At 46.8% G+C, this 19881-nt stretch overlaps 1 protein-coding gene across 3 annotated transcripts in view; it reads right to left on the minus strand.

Annotated features, from left to right (window-relative positions):
• Window positions 1-19881, minus strand: part of SNX9 (sorting nexin 9) — a 112533-nt gene that overhangs the window by 37599 nt on the left and 55053 nt on the right. For all 3 annotated transcript variants that reach the window (XM_044243209.1, XM_044243200.1, XM_044243218.1), the window contains exons 2-5: window positions 19306-19392; window positions 16167-16241; window positions 14825-14950; window positions 1241-1406 (exon numbers count right to left, since the gene is read on the minus strand). In XM_044243209.1, coding sequence (XP_044099144.1) covers window positions 1241-1406; window positions 14825-14950; window positions 16167-16241; window positions 19306-19392 — 454 coding nt within the window. The remainder of the gene's footprint in view (window positions 1-1240; window positions 1407-14824; window positions 14951-16166; window positions 16242-19305; window positions 19393-19881) is intronic.

Consider the following 19881-nt stretch of genomic DNA (forward strand, 5'->3'; position numbering starts at 1 on the left):
ACAGAACTAGGGGCTGGCAGTCAGCTCGCAGTCCTTCCACTGGCCCGTGGCTCTTGGCTGCGAGCGGGAGCCACCAGCACAGTCGATTCTCCGTGTGATGTGCTCACACACCAGTCATGAAAAAAATGAGGGGCGGATATCTGTCTTTTTCTTTAATTTCAGAACAGGCATGAACATCCTTTCTCTTAATCCCTGAATTGTTTTCCCACCTATAAATTCCTTTTTTGCCTCTGTATTTCCATTAAAACAGGTAGTTCAGGAAAAGGTAAAACCATTAAGTCAGAGATCATAAACCAGCAGGTGATAAATCACATTCGCTCTGTAAACACCTTTTTTGGGCCCAAGGTGTTAAAACAAATGTGTGTCAGCTGCTAAGATTTTAGAGTGGGAAGAGGACATAGAAACAGATATGACCAGTCTCCGGCACCGTGGAGGTCCAGGACCACGGGCTGGGTCTCCTGCACTGGCATCATTCCGCTGGTGACAGGGGGGCTGCCCCTTCTCTCCTGCAGCCATAGGCTGCTCTGCTCTCCTGCCTTGTGAACCTGGCCCCCCGCAAGCATTTGCGACTCCACGACAGATCACGGAACTGGGACTACAGATTATAATTAACGACTACCCACATTTGGGTCCAGAAATCTAGGTTTGCTAATAATGACAAGGGCAGCTGAGAGCACTCCTCTGATTAAATTCTATTTTTAAAATATCTTTTTTTTTTTTTAAAGATTTTATTTTTATTTATTTGTCATAGAGAGAAGCGAGAGCAAGCATAGGCAGATAGAGTGGCAGGCAGAGGCAGAGGGAGAAGCAGGCTCCCTGCCAAGCAAGGAGCCCGATGTGGGACTTGATCCCAGGACGCTGGGATCATGACCTGAGCTGAAGGCAGCCGCTTAACCAACTGAGCCACCCAGGCGTCCCCTATTTTTAAAATATCTTTTATTTTTTTAAAAAGATTTTATTTCTTTATTATTTGAGAGAGAGAGAGAGAACAAGCTGAGGGAAGAGACAGGCAGAGGCAGAGAAGCAGACTCTCTGCTGAGCAGGGAGCCCAATGTGGGGGGGCTCCATCCCAGGACCCTGGCTGGGATCATCACCTGAGCCAAAGGAAGACACTTCACTGACTGAGCCACCCAGGCACCCCTGATTAAATTCTATTTTTAACTTGGATGCCCTCCCCAGTCCCTTCTATCCTGAACCAAGTTCAGGGTGGGCCTGATCACAGCAGAACCCTCTTCCTCACCTGGTCCTTGGTAGGCCTGGGGGTGACCAAAGGCAGTGTCCCAGTTATTGGAGGTGTTTCTTTGGGCCGCAGCCCCCTCTGGCTTGGCCCCCCAGCCATCTGTGCTGTCCCAGTTTCCAGATTTGGAAGCACTCCAGGCTGACCAGGGGTCATTGCCACTGCTGACCTGTTGTCAGGGGTTAAGAAAAGAGAGAGAGGAACAATAATTGTTCTGTCTCAAAATCATTACTTAATTCAGAAGAAATCACATAACACTAATAAAAAAAACAGATAAGTTTAAAACAATTAAAAAATATATTCTTAAAAGCTTTTATGTATTTAACTGACAGGGAGAGAGTCAGCAAGAGAGGGAACACAAGCAGGGGGAGTGGGAGAGAGAGAAGCAGGCCTCCCGCAGAGCAGGGAGCCTGACTCAGGACTCAATCCCAGGACCCAGGGATCATGACCCGAGCTGAAACCAGATGCTTAATGACTGAGCCACCCAGGTGACCCTAAAACAATTTTAAAAATTTAAATAATAAAATTTCCATTTAAATAAACAGTTAAGGAAAGCAGAAAGAGCAGCATCAACCTGATTTTTTTTTATGTTAACCTTCTGCCCTGCTTCCTGGGAACCTGACAACCAGTAACAACGGAACTAGGACACGGGGCCGCCCAACTCCCTCTTTCTTCCTCCCTCCCCCAGTAACTACTCTTCTGCACCGTAGCCATTCCTGCGGCTGTGACCGTCCTTCCACGTCACAGTCCACGGTCATGAACAACTGCGTTGGGTTCTTCAAACGCACGGGCACGGCATCACACGGGAGGTGTGTCTTGTCTGCACGTCAGTCATGTTCCTGCCATTACACATGCTGAGAAGGATCTGTTTTATTCACCTGAACTGCTTTAGGGTAAATCCACTGTATTTTGGCTCGGTTTTAATTTTTCTATGGAAAAGTCCCACCTTCCCAGTAAAAAAAAAAAAAAAACCCAAACGCCAGCAGAATAAAAGGGTGCGTACGCCCTTGAAAAAACACACTTGCCGCTCAGGCTGCCAGTCATGTCTCCTGACAACTACCACCAACGAAATTCTAGATACTGCATCGAACCTCCCACAAGCAGGGGCCCTTTTTGTTTTTAAACATTTGTGCTCTGCACTTGTATTCGTTTTTCCCACTTGGTGGCCCGACACGTCCTCTGTGGTCCAGCAGCACGTCCGGCTGCCGTGGCTCTTTCCCGTGGCCTGTTCCGCCGCCTGCAGCCCCCACAGCTCCCCCGGCACATGCTGATGCGCCAGCACGGGTCGTGCTGCTGCGTTTCGCTACCGTAAATACCGCCGCAGCGCGCCTCCTTGCACATCCTTCCCCACGTGTCCAACACAACCACTGAAATCCCCGGAGAGCAACTGGGGGGCTAATGAGGATGGGCTTTTTCAGCGGACAGAGTTTGTCAAACTGCTCGCCAAAGAAATTGTGCAGCCCCATTTGACAGTTCCGTTCCTACGCTCCCCCCGACTTGCCAACAGGTTCTGCCACGCGTAAAAGGGGCTGCCATGCTCCAAAACTCATTTTAAAATATTTGTGCCCATTATTCCTTTAAGTAATTTAACCATTTAATTATTAACAGCACAAATAAAATCTTGGAAAAGACAATACATGGCGCCCAATTACAAGGACTATTATGGTAAGAGAACCTGCAGCCCACTTCTCCCCCAGCCCCGTTCACTTGAGGTAACTACAGTTGTTGTTGGGTTTTTTTTTTTTTTTGGATTTCCTTGATTTTAAAATTGTAAACCTTTTATTTTCCTGGAATTTACTTTGGTGGGGGAAATAATGTGGGAATCTGATTCAATTTTTTCTTGTCATCAGTCTGTTGGCCTAACACCATTTACTGAAAAATCTGTCTTTCCCCCACTGCACTGAAATGTCACCTTACTCGTAGGCTGTCCTTGGACCTATATCTGGGCTCTTTCTTGTCTCCTAGGAATCCATTTGTACAAGTACCAAGTGACTTGCGAGCCCATTAGATAGAACAGCATCAGTACTTTAGCATAAATCTTTTATCGGTTTATTTTTACCCATGAACTTTAGCATCAGCTTAATGTTTTAAAAGTAAAACCGCCTAGGGGCACCTGGGTGGCTCAGTTGGTGAAGTGTCTCCCTTAGGCTCAGGTTGTGATCTCAAGCTCATGGACTGAGCCCCCTGTTGGGCTGTCTGCTCAGTGGGAGGCTGCTTCTCCCTATCCCTGCCACTCCCTCTGCTTGTAACTCTTTCTCTATCAAATAAATAAATCAAATCTTTTACAAATTTAAAAAAAAATTTAAAAAGTAAAACAATCTAAACTTTTGCATTAGAATGTCAAATTTTGAAAAATGTGTTGATTTTTACTTGTACCACCTTAAACTTACAGATAAAATCAGGGAAACAAATAGTGCCTTAAAAAATTTCAGTATTGAATCTGTTTATCTAAGAACATGGAATAGCAGATTTTCCCCTTGAGTCTTCTTTCTCACATTAAAAAAAACCCAAAAGACAAAAAACCAGTGTTAGTTTAAAAAATAAAAAAGAAGAAGAACAAAGAAAGAGGGGAATCTGCAAGAAAGTTACCCAAACTGTCTAATATATCTAATGCTCTAGAATACTATTGTGTTGGCTTTTTTTTAAAAATTCTTCACTGACAGATGTGCTGATAACTGCCTGCCACGCACCAGAACCATAAAAAACAGAGTCTATGTTTTACATGTGAAGTACAATTCATTCAAACATCTATCTTCAAGAAAAAGAGTGAAGTTACTAGTGACTGGCTCTAAGTCGAATACCAACAGAAGGACATTTCACCCAGATGCCTGTGATATTCTCGAATATTCCGCACGGTGATACGCACAAGGAGCTCTCGTGGGTTCTGTAGATGGAGGCAGTCGTGCTAAGGGCCTGACAAGCACACTTCGCTTAGAAGAATCCCTTTTTACCAGTATATACCCTGTACCCTCCAAACTCTAAACTGTAAGGTTTTCAGAATAAGAACTTCAAAAAGTACAGAAATTTGGGACAATAAGAGGACAGTGAGTATAGGCACTCATTTGTCTAGCAGTTCCACCCAGGCCCGACTGAGCGGGTCCCGCCGTGAAGTGTCGGGCCGAGGGCAGCACAGTGGGGGCATGGGCTCTGGTCAGGCGGCCGGTCTGACATTCTGCTTCTACCTCTTTCCAGCTGGGAAACCTCAGGCTAGAATTCGAAACCAGACAGCCTGCCTCTGATTCGGAAAGGCTGGTGGGAGTTACATGAGGGAAACAGAGAGGGAACAGAGGGTTATAACGCAGAACAGGAGTGACGCTCAGCACTGCTATGACATGAAGACTACAATGTTAGCAGAGAAAGGTTTTCGTCAACACCAAGGAAACAATCAGATGTGAACTATTCAGAGGAAGTATCCATAAAACAAACAAACAAAAGATGGTTCCTTTGAAAACTACTGTATTTAAACGAAAACGCTGATTTGAAAAGATATATGCACCCTTATGTTTACTGTGGCATTATTTACTGTAGCCCACGTGTCCATGCACAGATGAAGGGATAAAGAACACACATGGGGGGGAATATTACTCAGCCATAAAAAGTGATTTTTGCCATCTGAACACCACGGATGGACTGTAGCATAATAGTAAGTGAGTAAGTCAGAGAAAGACAAACACCATAGGATGTCACACATACACAGAATTTAAGAAAAAAACAAACAACGAACAAAGGGAAAAAGAGACAAACAAAAAGACTCTTAACTACAAAGAACAAACTGGTGGCTGCCAGAGGGGAGGTGGGGGAGGGGACCAGCGAGCTGTGTGAAGGGATTGAGAGCCTGATCAAGATGGACAGAAAGAAATGTGCAGAAATGCTGAATCATTATATCTGGAACTAAAATAACACTTCACGTGAATTATACTTAAATTTAAAAATAAATCAATGAAATTTATTAAAAAATTAATTAGGGTAAAAATAAATAAAACAACTTTATTTATAAATTGCTTGTAGTAACGGTATTATCTGGTCATCTGTATGATCTCAGGTCCCACCTATGTTATGAAATCCCTGTAGGCAAATCTAGTAATTATTTGCTTCCTTTTCTTTGTTTTCCCTGGGACATCCCCTCTATCTTGTTGCGAGGTGACTCCTGCTGGTAAGTATTTCAAAGCCGGGCCCACTGGCCAGCTCTCCAGCTTTGATCACCGGCTTCTCTCTCACTCGCTCGCTCTCACTCTCAGATGGCCTCTACTGAGTCCCAGGGCCCCTCCCCCTCTAAGACCAACAACCCGCAGCAGCTCACACAGCCTGTCTCCCTCCTCTGAACCCACCTTGCCACGCACTGGTCTCTGACATCTCTGTTTTCGATCCCCAGTACCCCTTCTTGGGGTGCTTGGCACAAACATTTTCTGGGTGCTAGATGCCAGAGCCTTTGAAGTCCAACCCCTCCTGTAACAACCTGCAAAGGTGACCTGGCTTAATGACGCTGTGGCCTCTGACTCCTTTGTCCTCGATCCCAATAACCCTTGTGCCCCAACCACCTGCATTTGGCCAGACAACCCATTCTGCTTCTGAGCCAAGGCTTCAAACCTGGAGTGGCCTCTTCTCTCCTTTCTTCTGGCTTTCCTTCCTCTCTCCCTCTGCAAGGTCTCCATCCTCTTCCCTGCCTGCCCTTTATGGTATCAAACAGCTCCTGACTCTGTGAACCCCTCATTAGCGCTCACTGTCCACGGAACAGACTGTCCACCGAGCCTCGGTGACAAGCTCCCCTAGGTGCGAATCCCAGCTGCCCTTCCAATCCCTACCTGTTCCACCCCTAGGTCACCGTGCCCCAGGAAGGCCTTCGGTAAGATATTTCGTCTGAAACTATCACCTCGCTTGGGGAAAAGGGTCACTCTGAGGAGTTTGAAATGTTCATTTCCTCTTGCGTTCCGGTTTGAATTTTACCTTATTTATGGTAGGAGAAGGAGAAGATGAGGAAGGTGGTGACTGGCTGAGACTTTCAATACAACCAATCTGAGCCAAAATATCCACCTTAAAACAAAAAGGGTGCTCAGTGAATGCAGGAAAAAAAGAGCATACCAAAGCTTTTAACTGGAAACAGCAAATTCGTGACAGGGCTAAGGCCACCAGAAAATTCTAGCATGCTGTTCATTCACAAGCCTTCCGTGCAAAAGCCAAGTCCCGGCTGTGGGGGAGCAGGTGATAGTCCGTGCACGTTCCGGAGAGCGCTGCTGTCACATCGCGGTATCCTGAAGCGCCAAAAATAACCCCAGGCAGCACAGAAGGGGTGAACAAAGTCATGCACGTCACACAGCCAAAGGAAGAAACTCCAGAGGAAACACAAAGCCAAGCTTTCCAAAATGTTAAGATGCTGAACGAGTGTTTTCAAAACCACAGGGTGCATGAAATGAGCCAAGCCACTGGGCTGGCATGGAGGGGGGACGGTGTCGCCGTGAAGCCCGGCAGGCCCAGAGCTGGGCAGGAGCAGCCGGCCAGGCCATGCCCGCAGGAGCAAAAGTCTCAGGTGTGTGCTCCGGAGGCTCTCACGGGCTCGGAACGGCGTCCTAACGGACACACTCCCAGGAAGCTAATCGATGGCCGCACCAGCACGGTTGGTCAGGACAGCTGTGGGGCCAAATTCCAGCAGAAACAGTTTTCCAAGGTGGCTAACTAGCTCCAACAGAGAAAGGAAAAGTGCTATTTTAGGGAAGAAAGCCGCTCAGTAAATGTGGAAGAAATCGCTGTACTGATTGAGGCAAGGATGTCAGCTGGGGGTAAACCATGAGGTGAACGGTTAACAGCACTGAATACACAGCAGACAGATTACCCTCTGGTCCCACGGAGAGGCCATGACTAGACGGTTCCACCTGACCAGCGGCATCTTCTGATGTGATGTAGCATAAATATACATTATCCCTATGGTATACTCTTGCCCAGAATGTTCTGTGCCTCCTTTGAGCCTTTAGATTCAACTTCCAATTTATACGACAGGCAGAGGCTAGAGGAACAACTTGGACAATACCAAAGGAATCACCAGACAAATCCAAAAGACAGCAATTCCACAGGAAAACCTACTAAGAACAGAAAAGTAGGGGCTGTGTTGGAAAAGAAAGGAGACGTGTGAGGGACACAGTAGACAGAACCAGACATAATGCTTGGCCCTACACCGAACGCCAGTTCCTAAACAAGCTGTAAAGGACATTCTGGGGTCTGCTGGGGAAGTTCAAGTTGGTCTGGCTGTTATGTAAGATGAAAATTTACTGAAAAGGAATGCCAACTTTCAAAAGGCTACAAACAGCATGTCCTGTATGTGTCTCGTATGGGTACACACGTGGATAACCATGTTCAGCAGGGAAAGTAAGGCATGAGCCATGGTGTAAACCGTAGGGAATGGTGGGGACGTGGTGTTTTTCTGTTGTCTAGCCCCAATTTTCCAATGTTCTACAGTGCATACGTACTGCTTCTATTATAATAAAGTATTCTAGTTAGAAACTGCTCTTAAAGAAAATAAAAACCCTAGTGCATAAAAATGACAGGCTCTAGCTTTGTCCTATTTTGCTAAGTACAGGACGTCTTTGGGGGTACCTGGACCAGTAAGAAGCACACTGCTACTTCCGACAAGAGGGCAGGGACTTATTCGGATAACAGTGGTGAGATCTGGCTCACCCACTGGTCTCCCAGGAAGCAGCCGAGACATGGTCTGAGAAGGACAAGTTTGGCTGCAGACATTACGACAGCGGCCACAGACATTACGAGAGCGGCCACATGGGAGCTACGGGGACAAGACGCCGAGAAGGGTAACGGTGCCAACGTTTCTCTGCGGGTCCTCCCACACTAGGCTGGACACTGAGGGTGACTGAGGTCTGAGAATTAATGAGAAAGATAACACGCATGTTTCATCAAGGCTGCTTTCTGCCAAACCAGCAAACGTGAGTACCAAGGACAGACAACGGCTCAAGGAAGCCGGTGGGTGCTCACAGCTCCGGCTGCCCACCTGGCTCCCGAGAGGAGACGCTCCCATCAGCACAGGTCAGTGCGGACCACACCGTCTGGTAAGTCCTCCAGGGAAGAGGCGGCCCGACTCACGGGCTCCCTACCTTTCACACTGTTACCCTGGGGGAGAGGCCGTGGAAGCAACTGAAGGTTCTCCCTGTCACCACACAAGGGATCACTTGCAGCGCCTCCGTCCCACGCTCATATGTGGTGTTAACTGGCTTGCCGGCCACGGCCTCTCTTTCCACTACACCCTCATGAACGGTTCCCTGCTTGGAAGCACAGATGGAAGCTTCTAGCCACAAATTTCCTCCCTTCCAGGGCAAGACTTTGTCCAGGAATTTGCTACAGGAATGAAAAGAAAGTTGCATGCTCTGTGAAGACTGAGGTGATTTATGTTTTTTTTTCTTCTTTTGTTCTGACAACTCATCTGCATGACTGGGCATCAAAGTCTTTAGCTGACATTTTTCCATCAGACACGTAATGGCCACGTGCCAAATGTGTCAGAAGGTAGGGGCAGAAAGCAAATACTGTGATGCCCAAGAACATTCAACAGTTCCTGACAAACACTGAACTCTTCCTCAAAAGGGCCCACAGACAGCACAAAATTCTCTTATGTAGAGAGCCCAGCCATCTCCACTTAGACTGTAGAAGAATATGCAAAATTTCCTGTTTTGTTCTTTACAGATCTTTTGCTCAAAGGGTATTATCTAACTGTAATTCATTTAATTCAGATGAACCTGTACTATCTTCACAAAACCACTGGTCAGAATATAAAACTTGTACTTTCTTTAAAAAAATGAGTCTAGATCATAAGAACCAATTAAACCTGTTTGTGCTGACTGGAAATGACCCAAAAAGCTTAACTGGTTTAACAAACCCTTTGTTAACTCACATTCTGAACCCATCGGTGTCAACCGCAGGTATCTATTTTTTAAATACAGGAAATGAAAACTTATTTTATTAATTTGTCCTAAGAAGTGGGAAATATTTGTATTAGAGTGTTGACTTACTTTGTTAGCACAAAGTCTTAAAATAGGTAGCTTTATGTCCCAAACAGGAAGATGCTACGAGCAGCTTCCAGATGGGTCTAATAAAAGGCCACGAGATGGGCGTATGGACATCTCTGATGACAGGCTGTGTTGTAACAATGCTCACTGGCCCTTCATCAAAGCAATATTCAGGTAAAAAACACAACAAACCCTCCCTTTTGTCATTTGTTTCCTGTTAGACAAAAACAAACAACAATGACAAACCACCCTCAACAATGAACGTCACAGCATGTACTTTTGGTACATGCTGTGTACCAAAAGGTTGGAAAGGTTCCCTAGACGCATAAAGCAGTCTTATTCAAAGCAAGGAACCCGGATTAAAAAGCATGGAAAGTTAGTATCACTAGCCTGATGCAGTTCTAGAGAAAAATGTCAGCAAATCCTTTAGACAGAGGTCTACAGCCTTCCTTACAAAGCCCTGTAACCCTTTAAAAGGGGTTCGTCTGGGGGGTGCGGACAAAGAGAGAACCTTTCCAACAGGCCTTTGTAAAGAGGAAATCTCAACAAGCAATCGTGAGAAGTCTACGGCATTACAGATCTTATCTGAGATAATGAAATAACAAGCAAACTTAATACCCATGTAAAGCATTCCTTTGCTGATTTATTTTTAAATGAATTACACGACAGCCTTAAAGTGGCCTAAAAATGTTTTTTTTTTTTTTTTTTAGAAATGAGAAAGCAAAATGTAGTTCCAACGTAAAATTACTGTTGCCTTCTTTACCCCTTAACCAATTAAAAGTCCTTCATAACAAATATCATTACACTGAAAATCTCTGAATAAAAAGATGTAATTTCCCTAAATACCCACTTAGCTTTGAGCATTTGTTTAATATCTAAATGGTTTAAAATAATTAGCAATCCCAGTGGATTTCCTGTAAGGGAATGAACCACTTCTGACTGGGTAAACCAGCAGACGGCAGAAGTGGTGTTAAGACGGTTCCTAGCCCTAGGCCGATGTTGAGAACAACACTACCTCTCCTGACAGAATTCAGGCTGAATGAATTAAATACAGGGAATGAAAACTTATTTTATTAATTTGTCCTAAAAAGTGGGAAATATTTGTATTAGAGCGCTGACTTATTTTGTTAGCACGAAGTCTTAAAATAGCACGAAGTCCTGTTTGGGACATAAAGCTACATCTTGTAATATTTTCCACCATGATATACTTTTGCTGGATTTAGGAAAGAACGACACCATCACACCATTCCAACGTGTGCAGAACACGATTAGGTGCGACGCCTCTTACGGGTTATGGGAATGGGAAAAATAAGACAAAAATCTCTGCTTCTCACCAAGCTGGCAAGTTCACAAACAATTTGCTGGAAGAGTCAGAAATAGCGCTAAGGGAATCGAGAGAAGGAAAGACCAAACGAGGCTTCATAAGGGGCGCAGTATTGGAGCTGAACCTTGGGGGCTGTGCAGACTTGAAAGGCAGAACGAGTCATTCCGTTCTTCTTGGAGGAGAGAGCAAGAGATGCAAAGTCAAGGGCGGCTAGCACGGGGCACGTTTGGAGAAGGGCCCGTCTGGCTGGAGCCCAACGCAGAAGGATGGGGCCATGCTGGGAAGTCAGAGCAATACCACCGAGGTTGGGAAAGTATCAGTCACACAAGTGCAGCTGAATTTCTTACATGATTTCCCCACCATGCACCGTGGCCAGGTCTGCCCGATCACTGACAGGACGATGACCTATCCCACAGGTCGCTCCCTGGACATGTGCAATTGGTCACTTGGTTCGGGAGGCAATGGGGCAGCCCCAAGAGTTTCTCAAGCAAACAGCTGACACACTGAATGTCTTGTTTTAGAGGCAGTGGCATCTAGGATACCAAACCAAACAGTTACGAAGCCCTGCTGAGTACCCAGTACTGCTCCCTACACTCCGGAGCCGTCTCTCCATCTGTGTGTTCCTGCCGCCCTGTGGAAGTTTCCAGATGAGGACCTGCAGGCACAGAAGTGACGGGGCCCGACGAGTCACACGGAAGCGGGAGTCCTGGCTCGAGAAGCCATGCTTCCCTGCCCTTCCCCATCTGTGGAACGTAGGCCAGGTCCGTGAGAAACCGTCCCCATGAGGGTCTCACAGAGGAACGAGAGCAGGGCGGCAAGAACATTCCAGAGAAATGACACGGGAAGGTGAGAAAGAGAAGCCAGTTTTGTGGGGGAAAGGCCAGAACAAGAAGCCAGGAATGCAGCAAACTGGAGAGACGTCTTTGTGGCTGGGGGAGAGGGAGAAAGGCTGCAGCGAACCCAGCTAAGGCCTCGGGAAGACCCCCTTGGAGAAGGGCGGCGGGGAGGCCGGAAGGGGAAGTATCTACGGAAGGTCTCTCGTGTGCTGACAGCACTTCCTACGAGGGGTCCAATTCTCCCATTCCAGAGGCTGGGACAGAGGAGCCGGCCTGTCCCCCCACATGTGACCCCCAGGCTCAGGCCCGTGACCCCGTCCGGCCCTAGGGCAGAGCGCGCAGCTCGGGGTGAGGACGCTGCAAGCCCGAGACCCGAGCCTCCCAGGGAACGGGGATGCGGCGCGGGGCACAGAGCAGCAGCTGGTGCCGGCTCGGGGGTTCCTGCGGCATCTGATGAAGACAGAAAAAGCCTCTCCCAAACCTCCAGAGGAAACGTCTGGGTTCCCAGAACCTTCCATTAACGCACAATCTGGGGGCAGCCACGGAGGAGGTTTGGAAAGATCTACCGTGAGCTGCTTTTCAGAACAAAGGCGATGGCGTGATTTCAATACGGGGAACCGGGCACAAATCCAGACAGGGACAACTGTCCACACGTCCCTGAAGGAGCTGGTCGCCCTGCCGCCCACGTGGGTCACCCCTGAGGCTCTAAAACCCCGGACAGAGAAGGAACAGGGAAGCCAACGCGAACCACTAGAGACGATTCTGCCTTTCTAAAGGCGCAGCGGGGGCGGTCCTCGTGCAACTCAGAATCTGTATTTGAGTAAGAAAACACTGAGAATTCGATGATTCGTTCCTGAATATTCTGCAGTTGGCGTCTGTGGCGTGTGTATGCTCCAGTCCGGGAGAGGTAACACGATCCCTAGTGCTGTGCCTCTGGAAACCACCACACGCCCACATCGCTGCATCCCAGGAAGCTGCCTCCCCACTGCGTGGCGGCCCCGGGGTCTGCCTGGCCAGGCCCCTCTGTGTGACCCGCGTGTCCCAGCCTCCCGCTGCCGGAACCGCACGCGGCGAAGCTTCTGCCCGCGAGGCTGTGTTCCCAGCTCCGCGAGCCACTGCTGGGTCAGAGAGTGTGCGCGTTTTCAGTACGAACACCCGTTATCAGACTGCCTTCCAGAAGCTTCGTCAACTCATCCTTCCCCCAGCTTCGCGACGGAGCGCTACCTGCACGTGCCTTCCCTCACAACTCGGCCTTAAAACAATTTAATTCTCTGGCCATTTAACAGTGGCCTCTACAAATGAGTCTTTTCTTATGTGTATTGGCTGTTTGCAGCTTGCCTGTGCGGGGAGAAGGCCAGATTCAGGAAAACCGGCGCTGGGCGAGCAGGCGCGCTGATTCCGAGTGAGCGGCGCACCGCGGGGCAAGGGGGTGCGCCCTGCGGGGCCTGACCCGGGAGGGCCAGAGCGGGTCCTGCTGACACACTTGCCCTCCGAGTAAAACTGACATCTGGGAGAGAACATACTGCCGGGGCAATGAGAAAATCCCAAGAGGCAGATCTCTGGAACAAAAATAGCATTTTCCTATTGACATTGGGAGAATGAAAGAATGAGTAAACCTGACAGCAAAATTTTGAAAAGCCACCAATTAAAAATGCCTGCCTGGCTTCTCATTCGTGACATTTTTCATGGTATTTATAAACATATCACCATTTTGGCCTATTTAAATTTTTCTTCTATCCCAAATTACTGAAAGCACAGATGGCTATTAAAATTGTTTTTACTTGAGAAGGGGGCCCCTGGATAGCTCAGTCGGTTGAGCGCCCGACTCTTGATCTGGCTCAGGTCATGATGTCAGGGCTGTGGGACACAGGGCTCTGCGCTGGGTGTGGAGCCTGCTCAGGATTCTTTCTCCCTCCCCCGGCCTCTCCCCACCTACTCTTGCTCAAAAAAAAATTTTTTTTTACTTGATTTAAATTAAATCCAAATGCTCAGTTAATTAATTATGGTCATGCTTTCTCTATTTTGTTAGTTCTAGTTTTAGTTCACTTTTTCTTTGCTTTTAAAGGATCTGGTTAGATTTAACATTAGAATGGATTAGTAAAATCCACCTTCAAAAAGTTCGTTTTATTTTTTTCTAAATAACCTGGAAGAAAACACATTTTGACTTAAGTTACTCGGTCCCTGCTGCTACGTTTAAATGCCGAGGAAGCTGCTTCGTAACAGACCAAGACTAGAGCCGGACGGTGAACTTGTGGTCAGAGTGGTTCGGTCCATCCTGGACAGTGGCAGGTGTAGGTCCCTGAGTTAAGATAGGATGAGTGTTCTTCCACCTCTTGCCTCTGCTGATTCCTTTGCTTATTCTATTCTAATGTCCACCAAAAGCTATTTAAAAATGTATAAAGTCGGGGCGCGTGGGTGGCTCAGTTGGTTAGGCATCTGATTTCAGCTCAGATCATGATCTTGGGATTCGGGGACTGGGTCCCCCCACCCCCCACCACGTCAGAGCTCCCTGCTCAGCGGGGAGTGTTTTCTCTGTCTCCTTCTGCCTCTCCCCCCACTCATGCTCACTGTCTCTCTCAAATAAATAAAATCTTTAAAAAAAAATAAATAAAAATGTATAAAATCTGCAGTTAATATATGGTAAAAGCACTTGGATAAACTCTCTTGGATGGTTAAAATATAAACATTCTGTAAGCAAATAATTACTAAGTGATAGGACCGTGAGGCTTCACATAATTTAAAACCTTCTATGTAGTTAAAGAATATCAAGAAATAACATCCCCTAAAGCCCATTTGTTTCTGAAGATGCAGGAAGTGGTAACATTTTGCTCTCTATCTTCTGACTTTCCTTGTTGCCGCTCACCCAAGGTAATCACTTAACAATAACTGAACTAGGTAAAGTCATCTAAGCTGGTCAGACTCTCATTAAAATTAATGCCGAATTTCAGTGTATTCTTCTCAAATCGTTCCACAATTGTGAATTTCCTAGAGGCAACACAATGGCAGTACTGAGCACTGAGCGCCAGATCTGCGGCCATGTGCACCTGCCCTGCGACTGTGAGAGTGTAGGAAACATGCCAAGGTCAGAGAAGTCATTTCCTGTTTCAGCCGGAGCTCTGACACTCATCGCGGGAGTATGGGACCCTGCCTTTCCTCCCCCTGCTTGGCCTCATAGTGTCTATGTTCATATCATGCCAGACTTCTAGAAGCAGCTCTCAATGAACACCCTGCATTCTCTCATAATCAGCTTTAGAAACAGGCGTTAGCCAGTGTAACAGGCAAGTTCTTTGTTAATGCCCCACAGCAATGCCACACAGACCTCTACCAGCTACTTTACGCTGTCAGGGAATGGCACCGGCAAGAACGCACCACAAGCCCTCACAGATGTGCTGCTCTCAGTCCAGCCAGAAGACAGGAGGCTCACCTGGTTGTTACTGTTGGCAGCTGATGAATTGGCTTGAGCTGTACTTGCTGAGAGAGAATCGAGGAAGGCTTGGTCAGCCACTGAATTTCCACAAGAAAATGGGTCTTTTCCATCACTGGGTAAAATCTGAATATTAGAAAGGACATAGATTTTTCATAGATTAGGAGCATTTCAGAGTTAGAGCCTCTAAAGACAAGCAAAAATTGTGATCTACGACGGAAAAGGGGTTTATGTTCTTAAAAGGTAAGTAAGCCTTTGAACATCTCTATTAAATGTTCCCTTCCAGAAGCATGCAGAGTTCTAGGAAATGCAATTAATGCTAGCACCAACTTAAACCCTCAGATTTCTCTCTTTCTTGTCCATTTTTAGGATCCTGCCTACACAGTGCACAGAGGTAAAACATGACATAAACCTACGAGCGGTGGGCTGAGTCCAGGTGCCTGTGCGCCCTCTGGAACTGCACAGGCGAGCTCGGAATGCAGGCACACACACAGATTTCTGAGAAGAAGGGCCACAGTTTCATCAGATTCTCCAGAGGGCTCAAAACTCCCCACCCCTCGTCTCCATCAGGAACAACAGGCAGACAGCGCCCAGGTCAATACCCGCCCTGGGCAACATTCCCCTCTGCTGGACGGGAACCAGAGGCACCTTGTTCCTGATCTCACTCCTGTTTCACTCACAGGGCACCAGGCAACCTTGGTTTTGGTTGGTCACCTAAAGTGGGAGAGGCAAGCTGACCCAGCATGGAGTTTGAGCGACCTACGGGCAAACAGCAGGGGGCGCCGGGAGATTGGCTCACAGTGGGGTTGTCAGCTGAGTGGGTGTGTCCCAGGTGGGAGGCTCCTTCCAGGGGCGGGTACACTAGCCTTGCTTGGCCTATAGGGGCACAGAGCTTAAGCCAGGCAGCAGCTCCCAGGGAACTAACTCATCCAAGACCCTCTATGGGGATACGAGGAGTTGAGGGATGGGGCCTAAACCAGCAAAGAAAAGGGGGGCTACTTCAAAAGAAATCTTTTTAAACTTTGTAAATGAATCCTGTAATATAAACAGTATTATTGGCAGCAGCGATTACACAATATAAAGAGAAAAAATACGGACATTTATTCAGAATAACAGAAGAACTTAATCTACGTACCTGGAGTCACTCCTTGGAGCTTGATTCTACAGGTAACATTTTTTTTCTTAGTTCTACTTCAATATATTTTCCACACTTTACATAATGAGCACATATTACTTTAACAGCGTAAATTTTTTTATTAAAAATGAAGTTGCTACTTTCCATAATTCATAAAAACATGTCTGAAAGACCAGGTTTAATTACTGTAAGACAGTAAGTTCTTACTTCAACATAGTCTGTGGGAACAAGCCCGCGTTCTCCTTTGCTGTTTCTTCCTTCCAGCCACCCTCCACCAACATCCTAATAAAAAAAAAAAAAAGAAAAAAAAAGATAACATTATAGTTGAAATTTCCTGCAGGAATTTTACTTTTTTATACATGAAAAGTAATTAATGTTAAGCTCTTTATTACTGCAGAGATAACACTGTTCAAAGTTATAAACACTTTTTTAAAAGGTTTATTTGAGAGAGAGGAAGTGTGGGAGGGAGGGTGAGTGAGCACAGAGCCTGACACGGGGCTCGATCTCACAACCCCGAGATCACAGCCCGGGCCAAATTGAGAGTTGGATGCTTAACGGACTGCTAAGGCACCCAGGTGCCCTCAAAGTTATAAATAATTAAGGCTTCTCTTTACTCCAGAAAATGCCATCATCTAAAAAGAAGAAAAATCAAACAAGCGATCAAAGACTGAAAAGTAGCCCATTCAATAGACAAGAGTGCCGTCCACGTGCAATTCCTCTCCATCCACTGGGTGGGGGCAGATGACAAAAAGGCTTGCAGCCCCAACTGTCAAGAAGTAGAATGACACCCCCATTTCTGTGGGGTGAATCTGTGTTGTCCTTTGTGACCCCTGTGGCCAACAGAATGAGGTGAGGTGGAAATAATATGGGGTGAATTGAGTCTGGCCTCAAGAGGCTTTGCATACTTTTTCCAAAAGAGCTGTTGAACAACGTGGGTTGCAGAAGACAGAGACAAGGCCCCATCTCCTGAACACCCCACCCCAGGCCAGCCAACCCCCAGCAGGGGACCTGCCAGACACCTGAGTAGCACGTGTGAAAGCACTCGACGCCCAGCTGCCCAAGAGCTGACTGCAGGCGCAGGAGGGAGCGCGAGTCAGTGGAACCATCCCGCCAACCCAGAGGTTCCTGAGCGAGACAACAAATGGTTGTTCTTCTAAGGACTGCCTGTTCCCCTAGGGAAAGCGAACTCATCCATGGTTCCTTTGATCTTCTGGATAAACAATGTTCAATTATAAAATACTGGAATTCCCACTTTTCAATCTATTATCTCTACAAAGTTCTACTTTTTCACCTTAAAATAAGAGTTGTCTTAAGTTCATAAATCATGTCTCAATTACCTGAATCTAGATAACACTTTTTTTTTTTTGGAAGATTTTATTATTTATTTATTTAGAGAGCAAACAGGCATGCAGGAGAAGGGGCAGAGGGAGAGGAAAACAGAATCTTACGCTGACTCAGCTGGGAGCCTGGCATGGGGCTTGATTCCATGAACCTGAGATCGTGACCAGAGCCTAAACTAAGAGTCGGATGCTTAACTGACTGAGCCACCCAGGTGCCCCGATAACATATTCTTTTTAAAAAATCATTTTAAGGGGCATCTGGGTGTCAGATGGTTGGCTGTCTGCCTCGGCTCAGGTCATGATCTCCAGGTCCTGGGACTGAGCCCCGAGTCAGGCTCCCAGCTCAGTGGGGAGTCTGCTGGTCTCTCTCCCTGTGTCTCTCCCCTTGCTCATGCTGTCTCTATCTCAAATGAGTAAAATCTTTTTTTTTAAATAATAAAAATAAAAATCACTTCAAGCCCCAACTTTGTCCATTTTTGTGCATACCAGCAACTTAAAGACAATACTATTCTACCAAGAAATGAAGACTATTTCTTCATTTAAAAAAGTCATAGGGATAAAGAATCTTTAATCTCTCTTATGATTAAAAATACAACCTATTTACTAACACACATCTAGCATATTATCTAAAACTATATATACTTTTCTTACCCAGTAATTCTTTTTTATATCTAAAACATATAAAAAAGGTTTTGAAAATACTTCCAATATCAAAAAGCTTCCACCCTCTCTTGGTCGCTTCCCACTCTCCCTCCCCGGTCTCTGCACTGGCCCAGCTCCCTGTCCCCCCCCCACCTGGAAGAACCCCTGCATCACCTCCTTCCCTTCCCCCCATGCCCCGCTGTCCCCAGAACCTTCTCCACATGCTACTCTCAGAGGAGTCCCAGAGGCAGCCTAGGCCCAGCCCTTGCCTCCAGCTCCGCATTTCCATTTTAAACGGATACAAAGCTGTAGGGAAGAGTTCATTATTTACCGTTCTTCACGTAACAGTAAACTCATTTAATCTTTCCAGAGAAGCTTTTCTCCCTGACTCCCGCACTTTAATACATCCACCATTCACTCAGGCCAAAGTCCCAAATCTCCGGGATCCTTGCCTCTTTTCTCTCCAACAGTATCTAATCTGGCATCGAGTCCTCCAGGCCAGACTCGGCAAGGCCTCCTGTATTCCGCTTTTTCAATTCCTATAGCTATGACCCCAAGGGGCATCCCCAGCCACACCAGTCCATTCGATACCGTGCGCCAGAGTAATCCGGAAATGCAAGTCTCACCACACCAATGAGATGTGCCCTTACATCAAGGGGACGTTACAGCCTAACATCAACGAGAACACCCTTAAATGAATCCGCTACTTACAAATGAAATCCAAGGTCTACATCCTGGCCCACAGGTTCTGTCTGACTGGACTTGGACAGCCAGTTTTCTTAGGCTGTCTGCTACTGGCCCAGATGCGCCCTGTACCCCGGGATGCCTGTTTACATGCCGTGTTCCCAGCAGAGAGAAAAAGCAGAGGCTCAGAGGTCGAGCAGAGGCTCAGAGGTCAAACAGATGTGTCCTTGCTCTGCCACTTACAGACAGAATGATCGTGGGCAAGCGTGCTTGCCCTCTAGGTCTCATTACCCTCATCTGTACAGCACAGGTTAGGAGGCCCTAGCTCGAAGAGGTCATGCAGAAAACACACCAAGAATACGGGAGAAGGGCTCAGCTGTACACCCGGCTCACAGGCTGTTGTTCGTCAGCCACAGCTGCGACTTCCCAGAAACACAGAATGTGTTCCCATCTCGCCACCTGTGATCAGGCTGGGACCTGACTGGGACATCTCTTTCCATTTCTGCCTGATGGAACCCTATCCGACTACCTTTTGGGGGCTTAACTTTTATTTACCATCAGTACTTCATAAACAACAGGGCAAAAATCTGTGCGGGTTTTAAGATCAACTTATTAAAAAAAAAATAAAATCCTAAAAATGAGTCCTTAAGAGACCATCGAATTTTTTTAAAACCTCTTACCGGATTTGTAATTGTGATGATTTCTCCTTCATTAACGGTCAGTTCATTATTTCCGGGCTCAGCAGCAAAATCATACATAACCCGCGCCTATTGGGAATAGAGACGAACAGAGGAAGTTACAAATGTAAACTTCAACAGTAAAAAAACCAAACAATCTCTATCATACACTTTGTAAACATGCTCATGACTGCGGCTGTGGTTGTTTTGAAATAAAGGAAGACATATTACCAAAATGATTCATCAGCCCTATTGTGAGGAAAGAAGACACCAACAGTGAGAGCCCCCCACTCTGTTGTGGAAACGGGGGGAAGGTTTCTGCCCACACCACCTTCAGAGATCAGCTCTCAAAATGGTCTCAAAACACACCCACTTCACCAAGGTGGGGGCGGGGGGGGGAGGAAGTGTGACTTTTGTTTGTTTCTTTTTTTTTTTAGAGATTTATTTATTTGAGAGGTGGGAGGCCAGGGGAAGGGGGGAGAGAATTGCGAGCAGATCCACCCCAAGTGCCGAGCCCAACACAGGGTCAGACCTCAAGACCATGAGATCACGACCTGAGCCCAGACCAAGAGTCAGACG

Source organism: Neovison vison, chromosome 1 (assembly GCF_020171115.1).
Source record: "Neovison vison isolate M4711 chromosome 1, ASM_NN_V1, whole genome shotgun sequence".
Lineage (NCBI taxonomy): Eukaryota > Metazoa > Chordata > Mammalia > Carnivora > Mustelidae > Neogale > Neogale vison.